General features: G+C 41.0%; 2 protein-coding genes and 1 pseudogene across 2 annotated transcripts; 1 reads left to right on the top strand and 2 right to left on the bottom strand.

The window, feature by feature from the left end:
* Nucleotides 1-1,616: 1,616 nt before the first annotated feature.
* Nucleotides 1,617-5,398, top strand: LOC125365910 (annotated as a pseudogene).
* A 575-nt stretch (nucleotides 5,399-5,973) lies between these two features.
* On the bottom strand, nucleotides 5,974-6,933 carry LOC125365891 (olfactory receptor 3A2). Its single transcript, XM_048366179.1, has one exon. It carries the CDS (start codon nucleotides 6,919-6,921, stop codon nucleotides 5,974-5,976), a length of 948 nt encoding a protein of 315 aa, XP_048222136.1. The 5' UTR covers nucleotides 6,922-6,933.
* An 8,682-nt stretch (nucleotides 6,934-15,615) lies between these two features.
* LOC125365822 (olfactory receptor 3A1) lies at nucleotides 15,616-16,575 on the bottom strand. The gene has a single exon (XM_048366072.1). The coding sequence runs from the start codon at nucleotides 16,561-16,563 to the stop codon at nucleotides 15,616-15,618; it is 948 nt and encodes a 315-aa protein (XP_048222029.1). The 5' UTR covers nucleotides 16,564-16,575.
* Between the last annotated feature and the right edge of the window lie 1,361 nt (nucleotides 16,576-17,936).

The raw sequence follows: 17,936 nt of genomic DNA, 5'->3' as shown, positions 1-17,936 counted from the left end.
CCGTCTGGCTTGGAACTCATGATCCTTCTACTTCAGCCTCCAGAGGGCTGAGATTACATGTGCAAACCACTACTACATCATTTGTTCATTGTCTCAAGATAAACTTCTAGTACTAGAAAACAACCAAAAGGAAGCCTGCTGCTCCCCATTTTTGCTTGTTTTCAAAATCGTGAGATGGCATTAAGATTATATTGTTCTACTTTTTGTTTCTATGGAAACATGCTGAGTAGTTAATGTTGGAGAAGATATTTGCGAAAATGATAGTGTGCTATTGTGTGTATGTGTATGTTGATTTTTAAAGCATATTTCTAGGACTTTTCAGGAACTAAAATACTAATATATATAGAGAGATAGATATATGTATAGATTTTTATAGAATCTCTATATACTATTTATTATAGCATGTATCATATAGTATATAACATATATAGTATATACTATATACAGAATGTAGTATATATACTATAAATGGTATGTAGATACCATAGATATTATAGTACAGTATTCTGTAGTATGGCATACTATAGTATAGTATCTACATAATATATATGAATAGTATATATGTATACCATATAATATATATATGACCTATATACTATATATATATGCTCTAAACACCATATTCTCTACACTATACATAGAATGTATATATTGTACAATCTATACTCTATATTCTCAATATACTCTATGCAGTACACATATCATATTCTATAGAGGTATATAGTATATATAGTGTATAATGGTATATACTATACTGCATTAGTTATATAATATGGTATATGTATAATATATATCACATAGGAAGTATTTATTGAGTGCTCACTGCATGCCAACTCTTGGTATTGAACACTTTAATCACAATTTTATTACTGTCACAACCTTTTTGTACTTGAAGGAACCAAGTCTCAAAAAAGTCAAGGAACTAGTCCAGGGTATCTACTGGCAATGTCAATTTGCTCAAACTTGTTTTCCAATATTCTGACAGCACAGTCAATCATGACACTGTAGGATCTCCTGGGAGCAATGTGAGTTTTGTGTCTAGTCATTCTTGTGTTTGCTTGTTTTTGAGACAGAGTCTTGCCCAAGCTGGTTTAGAATTTTCCTTAACTTCCCAAGTCCTGGTGTTCTAGGTATGTACCAATGTGCTGCTCTACTCATTCAGTGATTGGCTACTAAAGTGCTGACCTCTCTTTTTATTTCTAGTGACACTTTAGTTGATTGTCTTAAGTCTCCTAGAAACATCACAATGTCAACAAATAATGATAACATTTTCCTTTCCAATACGTTCTTCTTTCTCCTTTGCCTGATTGTTCAATCTCCATTTATTCAATGCTTATATATATTTTAAATATCATTTAAAAGCCAATTCTGTACCATAACATGGCACACTCAGTACACTAATCTTTTAACACATCAAGGGGCTTTAAGATATGATTTTTAAAAAATACATTATTCTTAGAACGTTGCTTATGATAAAAGTTGCTGGAATGATTAAATACATTGCTTAAAGGTTTTGCATGTTATGCTTTGTGGGTTACTTTTCAAAATTACAAAACTTAGTGTAAGATGGTTTTAAATTATTTCCATGTTAATTTTTGCTTTCTATCAACCTTATGTTGCAGAAGAGTCGGGGAATGGATGGCGGCAAACAGAGTGGGAACTCTGGCTTCTTCCAGGTGGGGATTTCAGAGATTCCCGAGCAGCAGTCCATCCTCTCTTGGGCCTTCGTGTCCATGTACCTGGTCACCGTGGTGGGGAACGCGCTCATCATCCTGGCCATAGCCTCCGACTCCCGACTGTACACGCCCATGTACTTCTTCCTGGCCAACTTCTCCTTCACCGACCTCTTCTTCGTCACCAAAACCATCCCCAAGATGCTGGTGAACCTTCAGTCCCAGAACAAAGCCATCTCCTACATGGGGTGTCTGAAGCAACTCTACTTCCGGGTCTCCTTGGTGGCCCTGGACAACCTCATCCTGGCAGTGATGGCCTACGACCGCTACGTGGCCATCTGCCGCCCCCTCCACTACACCACCACCATGAGCCCTAAGCTCTGTGTCTCCCTCCTCGCCCTGTGCTGGGTCTTGTCTGTCCTCTACGGCCTCATCTACACCCTCCTAATGACCAGGGTGGTCTTCTGTGGAGCGCACAGAAAATCCACTACATCTTCTGTGAGATGTATGTCCTGTTGAGGCTTGCATGTTCCAACACCCAGGTCAACCACATTATTTATTAAATAAGTAATATGAAGTTTATAAAAAGTTGTGGAATACAAATAGGCCAGAAACATCACTTGTATTTCTTCTGTCCAAAGACAATTATCTTTTCCATTGTCTTTAAGTTTTAGACTGTAGTCTAAATTTTTTTCCTAGAATGAACTCAAATTATTTTGAAACTTGCTTTTTATTTAACAAGAATAACATTTTCGGGGCTGGGAATATGGCCTAGTGGCAAGAGTGCTTGCCTCGTATACATGAGGCCCTGGGTTCGATTCCTCAGCACCACATATACAGAAAATGGCCAGAAGTGGTGCTGTGGCTCAAGTGGCAGAGTGCTAGCCTTGAGCAAAAAAGAAGCCAGGGACAGTGCTCAGGCTCTGAGTTCACGGCCTAGGATGGGCAAAAAAATAATAATAATAACATTTTCCTATGACAGAAAATATTTAGATACATTATCACTTAATGCCTGCACAGTATTTCAAAGTCCTACATATATATGTATATATATATCATAATTCTTTGAGCACAGTTCCTATTTTCCTGTATTTAATTGCTTCCATTTTTCCCATTGTTTGAATCAATGACAATAAATGTCTCTGTGGTACATCACTGTTCACTTACCTATTATTTCCTTAAGGAAAATTGGTGAAGTATGTTTTACTTCCTGGGTCTTTGATTATATTTCCTCAGCCTCCACAATGTTTGAAACAATTCACAGTTTCTCCAAGAGGGAGCAGGAGCCCTTGGACTTCTTTGTTTGTATTTACTTTCCTTGGACTCTGGCACATGAAAAGCAGAGGAAGCTCCAGAAACAATGAGTGTAGAAGAGGCTTCAGAAATGTTGAGTCCTGTCCAGAAAGTTCAATAACCTTGTGCTTCTTTGGACATTCTGTGCTCGAACCTTGGGCTAAGAAGGGGGTTGGTATATCAAAAAAATGGAGCAACAATTAAAATGAATGCTCCAGGTTCTGACTTGCAACCAGCTGCTTGGGTACCTCTGAGAATCTTGTCAATCATCCCTCAGGAAGGCATTGGTGGGGGTACAGTGGGGGCTGACCTGGACCACTAGTTGGGTTACTGGTTTCTTGCCTGGGATGTGATGGCATCCCACAGGAGCTAAGGCTGATGTATCCACAAGGACCCACCTCCTTTGAATGATCATCCAAAAGGCAAGAATTCCAGAGAATAGATTCCTGCTCTGGATTTTTTAAGAAAGGTGAAAAGAATGTGGTGGTTTGTGCCTTTGTATTCTTTTTTTTTTCTTTTCACTCCAATAATTTTTTGTGCTTTTATTGTTATTATAAAAGTGATGTACAGAGTGGCTACAGTTACTAAGTCAGGTATGAGTGCATTTCTTTTTGGACAATGTAATCCCTTCCCTTGCCCTCCCCCAGTTTTTCCCTCCAATCCCCACCCACAACTTATATAGTTCATTTTCAACATAGTGTCTAGTGAGTACCACTACTGTATTTATTCACCCTTTGTCCCTCCAATTCTATGCCCCCCTTAACCTCCCAAAGACAGATAAACGAACAAACAAGACAAAAAGAAAAGAAAAGAAAGACAGCAATGAAGGAAAAACATAACCTCTCAAGTGATTCTTTTAAAGAAGTCTACTGTGTTAATAATAGTGCTTAGTCTGGCCTTCTGAGCTGAAGCAGAGTGTGGTAAGTGATTGCAGCTACAGGGCATTTAGGCCATTTTCCCACAAGCTAGTTACAACTTCTCAGAGCATCCTGTGTCCTGGAGAGATAAATCCCAAATAGATTCGAGCTTAACTGAAAGAGAATGGCCAGAGTGAACACCACCAATGCTCTTCTGATCCCAGCTTGCACTGGGGTATAAAATGGGATCCCAGTCTGAAACTGACATGAGGAATCAACAGGGGCTTCTGGATTTTCCATGTTAAGCTTCACTTTTCCTTTCCAACCATATTTAACACTTGCCTTTGGTTTTGCATCCAAGGCCTTCAGCTTCAGCACTGTACTTGTGCTCTCACTACCTTAAGTTCATCCGGAGTAGTAATCATTTTCCTGTGTCCTAACTAATGTTGAATATGGCTATTTTAACACATTTCTGTTGAACCTAAGGTTAGGAAATGATATCCGATTCTTGTGTTCATTGCTCTGACATAGTAATGTTAAATTTTTCCTGTCCTGGCTAGATATTTCCTTTTTTAAAAAAATCATTCTTGTGCATGTTTCGTTAATTATGTATTGCTCCATTCTTAGTGCCATGTATCCCATAAAGATTGGATTCATGGCTTGGAGCTCATATACAAGCTGGGCTCTTATTGTTCCCAACTCTGCTTTGCATTGTGGTATCAACACCGTGATCCTGCTCCTATCTGGTCTCTTCTCTCCTGACAGCATGTTAGCCCAAGTCTTTGATATGTCTGATGATACATGTGGGGCTAGAAGTTGGAACTCAACACAGAACTCTAGGTAGACATGGGAACATTTTGGCTATTTTGTTTCTAAAATGTGGCCTAGATCTCTATCACTGGCTCCTATGTGCTACTATGTGCTACATTTGAGAATGGACCAATCACCAGGACAGGTTTGTTCCCACATGAAAAGGACAACCAAAACCTAATGATGGGATGGTGGATCAGTGATGCTTTCAGAGGAGGATCTTGACCAGAAGGAGGTGGTGTCATAAATAATTTTACAAATGGAGTCATTTTCATCACACACAACTCATAGACAGCCAAGGGACCATAGGAACAAACTTCACACTAGAAGGAATCTTCAGTGATATTCTTAGTCAAGCAGGCTGAGGTAAACCAAATGGATCTTCCCAGTGGGGCTTTATTTCCTACACATACAGATCCTAAGACTTCAACTATACAGCTAAAGTTAGCATAGATAAAAGTAAAGTTGCTACTTTCTTGGTAGCATTGCTTGGTACTACCTCACCTCATATTCCCCATACTTGTATTTCTTTATAACATTTCCCACCACAATGACACATTATGTGTGATGCACATGCATTTTGTGTACTTTACAACATATGAGTTGCAGAGATTTCTGTCTATTTTATCAATTCTTTAAAAGGGGGGCTAGACCAATAGCTATACCCTTATGAACACATAACATGATGCTGAGTGAAATGAACTCCATGTTATGGAAACGGTTGTTATATCATTGTTGTAACTACTGTCAACGTGCTATGTGTAACTGTAGCTTCTATTATTGATGATCCTCCTGTATCCCCTTCCTGTGGTTGTATCTACACTATCTCTGTATCTTATCTGAGTATACTGGAAACCATGTATACTGGTAAACAATGGTATACAGGGTAAAAAATAAGAACAACTACAAAAGCAAAACTTGCAAAACTGTTTGGTATAAATGAACTGAACAACTCATGGGGGGAAAAGGGAAAGGGGGAGGAGGAGGGGGGAGGGGGGAATAAGGGATGAGGTAACATAGAGTACAAGAAATGTATTCAGTGCCTAACGTATGAAACTGTAACCTCTCTGTACATCAGTTTGATAATAAAAATTTGAAAAAAAAATAAAAGGGGGGCTAGATTACAGAGGATCAATTCAATTGATCTTGATTCAATTCAACATTTGTCAAATGAATGAATGTTGTTGTGTTTCCTTTTTGGACAAATCTATAACATTGATCTTAAGACATGATGGAATATAGGAAATGGTAAAGAACTATTTTATCCTGGTTTTGGACTCAATGGAAAATTTTTTCTTTCCAGAAAAAAAAGGCAGGAAAAGGGAGAATCCTGTGACCTCTCAGGTCAGTGAGCGCCTTCCCACAAACACACGCCACAAAGCACCCTGTACATCAGGGTTTCTGAGGCTGTAGATAAGTGGGTTCAGCATGGGATTAATAACCGTGTTGAAAATCCCGACCCCCTTATCTTTGTCTGAAGCCTCCTCTGAACCCAGACGCATGTAGTTGAAGATACCTGTGCCATAGAACAGACAAACCACGGTGAGGTGGGAGCCGCATGTGGAGAACGCCTTCTTCCTTCCCTCCACCGAACGGATTCGGAGGACCGCAGCTGCCACATGAACATAGGAGCTAATGATGAGAACCACAGGTGTACCCGCCATGATGAAACCCACCCCAAAGAGCAGCAGCTCATTGCTCTGGGTGCTGGAACAGGAGAGCTGGAATAGCTGGGGAAGGTCACAATAGAAGTGATTGATCTTGTTTGGTCCACAAAAGTTGAGACTTCTTAAGGCAATAGTATGGGTCAGGGCATTGGAGAAGGCACAAGCCCAGGACATAGCCACCAATATCCTCTGGACCGCCTGGCTCATGCGGGTGCTGTAGGTGAGGGGCCGGCAAATGGCCAGGAATCGGTCATAGGCCATGGCTGTCAACAGGAAGCAGTCCATCCCGGCCAAAAGGTGGAAGAAGAAGAGCTGTGTGAGGCAAGCACTATAGGAAATTGTACGCCTGTGGGACACAAGATGACTCAACATTGGAGGGACAGTGACAGTGATACACCCAATGTCCAGTGCGGATAGGTTCCCTAGGAAGAAGTACATGGGGGTGTGGAGTTTGGACTCCAGCAAGATGGCAGCCAGAATGCTGAGATTTCCCCCGACTGTGAGCAGGTAGGCAAAAAGGAAGAAGACAAACACCATAGATTGTAGTGTTTCGGATTCCACAAGGCCCAATAAAATGAACTCAGTGACAGCTGTTCTGTTAGTCCCAGCTTCTGGATCCATGAGTTTCTATAAGGTAATATCCTATGAGAGGATATATAAGTCTACTCATTCATTTAGACAATATAAATATCTTAAATCAATATGCTCAACCCCCCATGGTAATGCTTCCACCTGTGCATGTAAGTATTGTCCCACTCTCCAGGACATGCCTTATTAACTGACCTTCTCTACTATCATAATGCCTTTTCTTGCTCGTAGCTGAGATGTCCAACTACCACAGCACCCCTTCCCTCACATTGTGTCCTAGTTGAAAGGACCAGAATGCTTAGAAAATTAAATTAAAAGCAGACTACTGCTTTAAAGAAAGGAAGACTGAGTTTCCTCTATTATTTTCTTTAAGAGATTTGCCCAAACCTATAATCAGATGCTGAGATAGAAAAACTATTGCTTTCAGAGACTAGAAAGCCATTAAAAACATTACTTAGGTTTAATGGATTCTAGAAATAGTGCAAGTCAAGTGGAAGTTTAGTGAAGAATGAATCATCTGAATCTACAATTATGGGTTTGGGAAGAGGAGGCAGGTACATTTCTCAAGGCCACATCCAAATTCTATAGTTCAAGATATTTCTAGTGTCCTTGCACTGTGCTTTGGGTAGCAGCTTTATTAGAAGTTATTTATTTTGTTTCAAAGGTTGGATATTTCTGTCTAAAACCAAGTATGGGCTTAGAAAGCCAGATTGACTTGTCTTTTAGATTTTATATCTGGATTTTATATTTTATCTCTGGATCAAAAATTGCTTGTTAATTGTTCAAAGAAGTTACACCATGGGATCCCATTCCTACCTTTACCATCCTTTAGTTGGATTGGTTGTGTACATATGCATATGGCCATACATGTGTTTTCAAGAATGTTTATATTTCAGGTATAGGCAGCTCAACAACATTAATCCCAGGAAGCTTAAACATCTCTTAACTGATCAGGTGAGGGTTAAAAGGAGCAGACAAATGGAAAGAAGAATGGTCAGTGAATATAGCCATAATATTTCAAGTCCATCTGTGAAAATGGAACTAGAAAACCTAAAATGGGTAGAAGGGCAAAGATTGGTGGGGAGAATAATGGAAAGGGTGGCTCTGGTCAAGATGCATTGTATACATGCATTGTGTACAGTTGAATTGTACACTTATTTGAAGAAAACAATAAAATAAGCATTGACTCTGTTTTCCAAGGAATAAGTACAGTTGGGAATTCATGAAGGGTAAAGCCACTTCCTTGCAAATAGACTAGAATTGGAGGTAGGAAACAGCTGGGGCCTAGCAATTCTAACAGAAAGGATAGGTGATCGGTGCATGAGTTGTGGCAATACCATTCAGGGACAGGAGTGGGTAAGGAGACCCCCACAATCAGAGACACTTGTTTATGACCAATGTCAGTGCTTGGAGATAAAAACCAAGAAGGTCCTTTAATCCTTTGCACCAAAGCTGGAAATGAATGCACATTTTGGTGCCTGGATTTTTCTTGTCTCAATTTTGATCTGAGAGGCAGAGAAGGAGGGAGTAAATGAAATCCCCTCCCCCACAGGCATGCTGACTGTACAGATTTCATGTGAAATGTGGCAGCAAGACCATGTCAGCAGCTTCACAGCTGCCCATCAGCATTGACGAGAGAGAAGCAAAGGCCCAAGGCACTCAGGACCAACCATGCATGAATCAAGTGTGTTTTAGAAAATCTAACCCTTGACTGCACGTTTGAATATGTAGTTTAAAAAAACAAAAACAAAACACAACGCCCCCCCCCCAAAACACCCTGGTATGGAGACTCCTCCTTCCCTAGCTCATTAAATCAGAGCCTCTGAATATGAGACCCCAGAATTAATATTTTTCAGAGCCTCCACCTCATCACTTTGGTCTCAAAATTCCAAGAACAGTACTTCCAATTGTCAGCTCTTTCTTGCTATTCCCTGTCTCATTTGACTTTGATAGTCCTGAAGGGAGAAGAAACAATAGTTTGAAAAGTAACCCACAGAAAACCACAGCAATTAGAGCTATCTTACAAAGTTTGGGGATCAGTACTTCTAGCTGTAATTCCTGAATCTCCTACGACTAGGTTCACAGGCCCCATGATTATTGGAGTCATAGGATTATGATTATGGATTATGGGAAGCCTTAAGGATAAAATATTCATGTGCAGGCCTTTGAGCAAGAATTCTTAAATCAGAATTCTTAAATCAGAATTAAATCATTCATGGTGCTTGGGCATAAGTGTTTCTTAGGTGGTTTAAATGTCTAGCCTGAAGAGAGGAGCTCAGTTATGTTTGTAATTTGGGAGGAAACCACAAGGAGGAGAATTTGGATGAGGTGATCTTCCAAATGTCCTTAAATTTTGAGCTGAAGGAAGGTGGACATTCCCTCAGATCTGATTAACATATCAGTAACTGAGGAATGCTTTTTGAATGGACAAATCTATGTGCTAAAACAGTATATCATGTGTTATAGTCAACCACTTCCCACATTCCTTCAGGTTCTTTTAGCACAAACACTAGATAGTGACCCTATGATTTTCTACCTCCTTGCCCATGCTGTTTGTTTACTTATATTTTATTTAGTTAGTTAATACTAGGGTTTGAACTCAGGTCCTTGGGCTTACAAGGCAGACATTCTACTACTTAAACCAGTTCCCACCAAGCTCTTTTGTTCTCATTGTTTTTTAATAGGGTTTCTCTTTCTACCTGGCTGGCCTGGATCCTTCAGGTTTTTTTGTGTTTTTTTTTTCACATTAAAAAATTATCTCTAGGTAGTTGTTTAAAGGTGAGACCTTCACTGATGAGCATGACAGAAGGCAGGTGTAGGGCAAGTGCAGGGTATGAGATTGCTGCAGGAACTTCTTTGTATTGATGAGATAAACAAGATGTGTAGCAATGCATGCTGGCATGTTCCTTTTCACATGAACAGTCCCCAAACAAGGCCAATACTATTGGGAGAGGTTCGCCTTATGAACAAGCGAGTCACAGACAAGGATAGAAGAACAATGAAATGGCCTCTGTCAACACTTACCCAGCTAGATGTACAGCCTGGATCCGGAGCTGACCTCTGATTGCCCTGAATTATCTGGAAAGTCTGACAGGGTCACTTGCTGAGCATTTTCAAAGCCTGACAGTATTCATTGTGAAACGCGAACCATTGCCTTCAACGATGGAACGTTCAAAAAGACTTTTGGTAGAGGGAAGTTTCCTGGTACAGGGGGCCTTGGACAGTGATCTGGACTCAGCCAATCCCTTTGTACTCACTCCTAAAAGGAACAGAGATCAAATTTCATTCACAAGGGTGAAAGAAGAAACAGAAGGAGTCAGGGCCTCTGGGACATCATCATCCTAGCTACTCCCTAAATCATTTCCCTCTTTTAGGTGTGTTACTGACAAAAATAGATCATGTCGGCTTTGAGCTGATGGCAACCAAGGCCTCTTCTGTTTCAGTGGGAGTAGGGCCCATGAAGACACTTACCTGGGGTGGGCATAAGATGCCAGTGAGGTTTCCTCAGAAAGAACATGAAGAGCTGAGCAAACCCTGCCATCCACACAGACAGCAAATGAGGGGCTGCAGTTCAGGGTATAAATAAGGGGAAAGCAAGGTGATGTCTCTCCAGCCACAGGTCTCTCTTCACCATTGTGTCAGCCCCCGGAGGGACTCAGAAATTAGCTGCCCCTGGAGAGGGGAGGAGACAGAGAAAGAGGGAAAAAGAGAAGGAGAAGGAAAATACCTTCAGTTCTTAATATATATATATATATATATATATATATATATATATATATATATGTAGCTGGTAAGAGCATCTGATCTTCTCTGACATTTAGATTTTCTATAATCCCGGTTTAACAGTCAGGGAGCCAAGGCACATGACACAAACTCATTGCACAGTGGGGTGACTGATACATGGAGGACTTGTCTATGTCTTCACAGCTCCCCAGAAAGCAGGATAGACAGAGGCTCAATAGAGGCTTCCTAAGGAAAGATTTTCTTTCCTAGAATTCAACCCAGGGCTTTTGAGCCACAAGAAACCCATTTTCAGACTTGCCTTGAAACGGAGGAGCAGGAGGAGGCCCCAGAAGGAAAGCAGGAGGAGGGGAGGCTGTCTCCCTTGAAAATGCAGGAATGTGGTGCTTTCCTCTTGGGGCCTTGTTAGTGGGGGCCTATGGGGCTGCAGCTTGGGGAGTCCTACAATGAATTAGAAAGGGGTGATGGCGAAATCTCCACTGTGCTAGAAAGAGTTGTAGGAAGCCTTCTGCTGACATGATTTTCCCAAGTCAGGCCCTTGGAGAGTTCTAGCGAGGGCCACAGACTAATGGATAGGGAGGTGGGGGAGATTGTGGTAGTGGTGTAGTGGTCCTCCATCTCCTATTCCCCCAAAGAATTCACCATGTTGGCAAATTATTGTCTTTAAAGAAGTGTTTCCTGTCCGCCCCTCAAGAGAGGTCCAGTACAATAGTGAAGGCACGTGGACAGACAGGCTCTTCTGGTTGTTAGCAGTTTGACTTTGAGGGAGCTGTCAACACTTTTGTGCCTCAATTTCTCCATCTATAAATATAACCTCTGCCACAGAGCATTGCTGGGATCATTACAAAGAGTAAAAAGAGTCATGAAGCTACTAGTAGAGCTATGACAATATACCAGCCCATGAATAAGTGACCTTAATGAGTGCTTCTTGTATACATGGTCAACAAGCTAAGAAGTGTACAGTCTTAAGGTCTCTGCCAACATCACCACAAGACTATGAAGTAGCTTATAGTAGATGTTAGATATTCTGCCCACACTTGCTTGGCCTGTCTTCTTATTTTGGCTGTGGCTGGGATTACCAGTTCCCTGAAAGCTTATGTTTATTGTTAGACTCTTTTTTTTTTTTTTTTTTGATCCTCTAAGGTCCAGAACACTGAAGGAATTCTTCCAGCATAGAAATTGTGGGGTTCAGAAGTGTAGGTACAGTTTGGCAATACTGGATTGGGGGGGCAATGAATAAATTCTCCAGACCCTTCTTCATGCATGCACTTCTGGAAAGCACTCTATAAATCTCTTGGGCAATCAAGCCTTTGCTGTCTATAGCAAGGACTTTGGAAATGTGCTCTCAGTAAGGTCCTGTGGGTCTTCCGCATTCAGTTTTGTACTCTTCATCGATTAATCTTTTTCTTCTTTTTCTTTGCTCACAGTTCTTGGGATTTAACACACGTAATTAGACTAGCTTATTCCCTGGAACCCCATTTCCCTTAAAACTTCTGAAATAGACTTACCACTATTTCAGAATTCCATCTGGAGTACATGCTCCCTATAATTACTCCCATTACTGTCTTACTTGGGTCCCTACCAAAGCAGAGCCTGAGATAAGTTGTGTGTGTGTGTGTGTGTGTGTGTGTGTGTGTGTGTGTGTACTAGGGATTAGTGTTAAGGGAAATGGGGTAGCTAGAGATAATCCCTAGCATTGATAGAATCACCATTACTGAGACTCACTTAAAACATGAAAAATTACTACCAGTCATTATATTACACAATACATGCATGGATCAAAGACATATCAGCATATTAATATGTCAATTTTATTTGGTAGTTAGAATAAATTTAATTAATGATAGAAGAAATGAAATAAAAAGATAAGCTACCTCAAATGATCAGAGAAAAAACAGAGCCATGAGCAGGCAAGAAGAGATATGAGTAACAAATAAGTACAGAAAAATCTGTCTATACTCATAAACAAAGAAAATCATAGAAGAGAACAATACAATATTTTATCTAGTCTTAATGATAACAATATATATTTCTAGCACCCAGTGAAGTGTAAAGTGTGAGGTAAAAACATTTTCATGTAATGTCAAACAAGACATGAAATGGTGCACATTATTTTTGGCAAAAAGAAAGATAGAATACTCACCAAAGTTTAACATTGCATTTGTAAATTGTTTAACTCTTACCCAGACCTTAAAATTCTGTTCATGAACGTAACCACTGGAAGTAAAATCACATACACTAATGTCAATTTTGTTCACAATTGCAAACATAGAACGTGGGATGTCATGCAGCTTTAAAAATAGATAAGATGGATTTCTACATTAATGTAAAGAGTTATACTATGCAATGTAAAGAGAGAAAGGTAAATTAAATAATACGGTGTTTCACTTGTCCAAAAAACTAAACAACTAACAGCATTAGTTTTAAAAAGCTGGAGTTGATGTGGCTTTGATGTAGAGAGGTGATAATGGTATTCTGTATCTTCTGAACTTTTGCCACACAATGTATTTCATGTCTGTTGAAAGTTTTGAGTCCAAAAGAGATTTCTAATCTATAATAAGAACAGGAGGCAGATTGCAAGAATGACAAAATCTCCCCAGTTGTTAAAGAAACCTTGTGATCTGGAGGGTATAAAGAGAGCTGAAGTCAAGGTCCTTGGTTTTTCTCTGGGATGCAGAGCCCAGTGGCTTCATTCTACTCCAGTGATGGTGCTAAAACAAAGTGACCCCTTGAAGTTTGACATGACCAGTCAGGGAAAGGAAACGCTGGAGGCTTAGAGATTTTGTAGACAAACAAGTGGTATGATGCTGCAGTGTTAAACACTGGCAGGGAGAAGTGCTGGTGGAAGAACTGGAAGAGCTCTCAGGGTGAACAGAATGAGAAAGTCTTTCTAGTCAATTAGATGAACAGCGCCAGATGCCGTCTACAGTGGGAGAATGTTCATGGCTACCCTGTGCCTCCTGCCAAGTACACGCCCAGAAGAGATGAAGTTACTCAAGGTCAGGAATGTTTGAACACGAAGGCTGATGACCTTGTTGAGTGACAACCCCTTGGTACAGCTACTTAAGGATAATAATTCTTTTTAAGGCTGATGAAGTTGAAAACTGTGTCATGTTGCTGGTTTGTCCCAACAGTTTCCTGGTCCTTGAAGGAAGCTTACTATGCTATATCCCTAGACTTAGCCTGATGACTCATAAAGAACTAGGAAAGATCCATCCATCCCTGTGGCTTGACACTGTTAGTAGGCATGACCCCAAAGGTAGGGAGTGTAAACTGGGTATTAGTCCTAAACTTAGATAATGTTTGAGATTTAACATTGGATAAAACACCTGGCACTCTTTCACTTCTGTCTTTCCTCACCAGATGTACCCTCTGGACTTTCTAGGGCCATCTCTGTTTAGAGAAATGGAAAACAAGCTCCTCTGTACTCTTTAGCACATTTAGAAAAAAAACTTATAATATTATTTTCTTCTTAAAAGAAAGGATTACTACAGTAATGGCCTCAAGGCTTTCAGAATTAGGAAGCAAATATGACTCGTTAATTTTTATCTCTCCTCTAATCTTTTAACATGCTGGATGCATTTTACCCAAAGTTTCTGTTCTTTCTCATCTCCCACTCTAACTCTATGCCCCAGTTTGTCCTCTGCAATGCTTCTAGTATTTTATTTAGTTCTCTTTGGTTTGCAGATTTATCCCACTATTTTTTTCTTATTCTCCATCTTCTACTTTCATTTTTCTCATCAACATTTCACTTCCAATCTTTTTTTGCCAGTCCTGGGGCTTGAACTCAGGGCCTGAGCAATGTCCCTGGCTTGTTTTTTTTGCTCAAGGCTAGTAGCACTCTACTACTTGATCCACAGTGCTCCTTCTGGCCTTTTCTATATATATGGTGCTGAGGAATCAAACCCAAGGCTTCATATACAAGGCAAGCACTCTACCACTAGGCCATATTCCCAGCCCCTTCACTTCCAATCTTGTTCTATTTTCTTCATTCATATCTTTTCATCTTTAGCTGACCCCACCCTCTCCAACCCTCCAACCCTACATCTACATGAAATTTCATAAACAGGTTGATGGCAAGTTTAGAAAAATGAATCAAGAACTATCGGTGACACAATAGAATTGCCGGGAGTGGGCAGTTAGTCCTAAAAAGGATGCTGGAAGAAAGATGTATCTAAATGATGAGTAGTATACGTGATGTATCTAAATGATGAATGCTGGTAAGGTGAAAACTAGAGGAGATGGTGTTCTAGGTCAGAGCCACACTTCCCTGTTGATCATAGGAACTCAGGGTGAGGCAACCCCTTACAACCTGCATTTACAGATGAATCATCCCAGCTATGAGGTCTGGTGACTAAGAGTGAGATTTTCATATATATATATATATTGTTTTTGAAATATTTAAATAATGTTTAGATGGTACATTCTTATATCTCAAAAGATTTGAAGCAAGTGGGGAAGAAGATATGAGGGAAACTAATTTTTGTATCCTGAGCTATATCATATACATGAACAAGAGATTTCACATCTGAAAACAAGTTTAAGATACAGGCATCCTGTTCTACAAAATTACTAGAAAATATATAATCAAGGATTCTTATCTACCCCTCCCGATTCTTATGGAATATTTGTGTTAAAGGAAAGGCATTACCTTTTCCCCAAGAGCTATGTTTTATAAACAAACCAACTATACCTACATTTGAGGGAAAGTTTTTGGGAGTACTTCTGGGAACTCAAACTACAAGGAAGACACAGTGACTTGAGATTGTAATTTGTCGAAGGGACTGGCCTGGTAGAACCTATAAATCACTGCCTATAACTGGGTAGGGCTTCTCTAGGAGACGATAATTATTCTTCTCAATGAAGCCATCAAGCTCAGAGAGATGGAAACAGTCTCGAACCATTTGTCCTAGTCCTTGACTCTCTAGGATTTCCCCTCATTCATTTATAAAAAGACACACAGAGGAAAAGACACTGCAGAGCTCCTTAAGGTGTGGATCGCTTCCCAGTGAGCACTCTCCAGAGGGCGGCCTGCACATCGGGGTTCCTGAGGCTATAGATGAGTGGGTTCAGCATGGGGTTGATGACAGTGTTAAAAATTCCTACAGCTTTATCCTTATCTGAAAGCTTGGCAGAACCTAATCTCATGTAGTTAAATATACCTGACCCATAGAAGATAGCCACCACAGTGAGGTGGGAGCCACACGTGGAAAAGGCCTTCTTCCTGCCCTCCACCGACCGAATCCGGAGAACTGCAGCTGCCACATGGGCATAGGAGATGAAAATGAGAGCCATTGGGGAACCTGCCATGATGAAACCCACACCAAAGAGCAGCAGCTCATTGAGTTGGGTGCTGGAGCAGGAGAGCTGGAAGAGCTGCGGGAGGTCACAGTAGAAGTGGTTGATCACATTGGGGCCACAGAAGTTGAGTGTGGAGATGGCCACGGTGTGGGTCAGGGCATTGGAGAAGGCACAAGCCCAGGACACAGCCACCAATATCTTCTGGACCGCCTGGCTCATGCGGGTGCTGTAGGTGAGAGGCCGGCAGATGGCCAGGAATCGGTCATAGGCCATGGCTGTCAACAGGAAGCAGTCCACTCCAACCAGCAGATGGAAGAAGAAGAGTTGTGTGAGGCAGGCTCCATAGGGAACTGTACGCTTATGGGTCAAGAGGCGAACTAGCATGGAGGGAATGGTGACACTGATGCACCCCACATCCAGCACTGACAGGTTCCCTAGGAAGAAGTACATGGGGGTGTGGAGTTTGGGCTCCACCACCACGGCCGCCAGGATGCTGAGGTTTCCTCCCGCTGTGACCATGTAAGCACAGAGGAAAAGTACGAAGATAAGTGGCTGTAGCTCCGGTGTCTCCACCAGACCCAGCAGGATGAATTCAGTAATGGTTGTTTCATTGGTCCCAGACTTTGGTTGCATGAGTTCCTGAGAGGAAACATGCAAGGAAGAAAATGATCAGTCCTCTCAATTAGTTTATTATTCAAGAAGAAGAAATGGTCCTGTTTGTACGTGCCTAGCCTTTTGCTGGTTGCTGTTTGTCTGAGAAAGGGGTTCTTTACTCCTGACATCATGCATATTAACTGTATAACTGCATTTGCCCCAATAACTTTACTTCGTTCTCAGGTGACTTTAGTGTTCTGGACTTCTATCCTCCAGCTAAAGAGTTCATTCATGCGGATAATGAGGGGCAAAACTCTTGGGAAAAATAAATGAGCAAAATGCCAACTTTTGGTTTGAGTATAATAGATTAAATCTGGCACTTTCTCTTCTCAGAACTCATATCCCATAAAATCAAAGAGAAGAATAAACATATAAAATATATTTTCAAAGAAACGAGCAAATATATCAAATTGAAGGGCTTCAAAAACAGTGAAGTTCAATAGGAGAGTGGCAGGAAGCCAAGAGGAAATCCCTGTCTATAGAAGAGCTGTAACAGTGAGGTTCTGGTGGCTCTGCCTATAATCATAGCTACTCAGGAGAATGAGAGCTGAGGATTGCTGTTTGAAGCTGGTCTGAGTAGGAAAGTCTGAGAGACTCTTACCTCCAATTAACCACCATAGCCGGGCACTGGTGGCTCACACCTGTAATTCTAGCTACTAAGGAGGCTGAGATCTGAGGATCACAGTTCAAAGCCAGCCTGGGCAGGAAAGTCTGTGAGACTCTTATCTCCAATTTACCACCAGAAAACCAGAAGTGGCACTGTGGCTCAAGTGGTAGAGCACTAGCCTTGTGCTAAAGAGCTCAGAGACAGCGCTCAAGCCCAGAGTTCAAGCCCCATGACTGACAAAAAAACAAACAATAACAGTTAACCACTATAAAGCTGGGGGGATTGCTGTGGCACAGGTGGTAGAGTGCCAGACTTGAGCAAAAAAAACTAACGGGCAGTGCTCAGGACTTGAGTTCAAGCCCCAGTTTTGACACAGTAAAAAAGAAAAAAACAGGAAGACGAGGAAGAGGAGGAGGGGCTGGGAATATGGCCTAGTGGCAAGAGTGCTTACCTTGTATACATGAAGCCCTGGGTTCGATTCCTCAGCACCATATATATAGAAAATGGCACTGTGGCTTAAGTGGCAAAGTGCTAGCCTTGAGCAAAAAGAAGTCAGGGATAGTGCTCAGGCCCTGAGTTCAAGACCCAAGACTGGCATAAAAAGAAAAAAAGAAAGAAAGAAAGAAAAAGAAAAAGAAAATGGAAGAGGAGGTGGATCTAGAAGAGTTTGAACACTTGAAAGAAAAAAGGTAGCTAATAGGAGCAAAAACAAAATCCCTCATGGCAATAATGAGAGGAAGATCGA

Source organism: Perognathus longimembris, chromosome 17 (assembly GCF_023159225.1).
Source record: "Perognathus longimembris pacificus isolate PPM17 chromosome 17, ASM2315922v1, whole genome shotgun sequence".
NCBI classification, from domain to species: Eukaryota; Metazoa; Chordata; class Mammalia; order Rodentia; family Heteromyidae; genus Perognathus; species Perognathus longimembris.
Note: the sequence above shows the minus strand (reverse complement) of the source record. Positions and strands in the feature narration are given on the sequence as shown.

Coding starts and splice junctions, on each gene's coding strand:
- LOC125365891 (XM_048366179.1), bottom strand. CDS start 6,921: ATGGATCCAGAAGCTGGGACTAACAGAACAGCTGTCACTGAGTTCATT.
- LOC125365822 (XM_048366072.1), bottom strand. CDS start 16,563: ATGCAACCAAAGTCTGGGACCAATGAAACAACCATTACTGAATTCATC.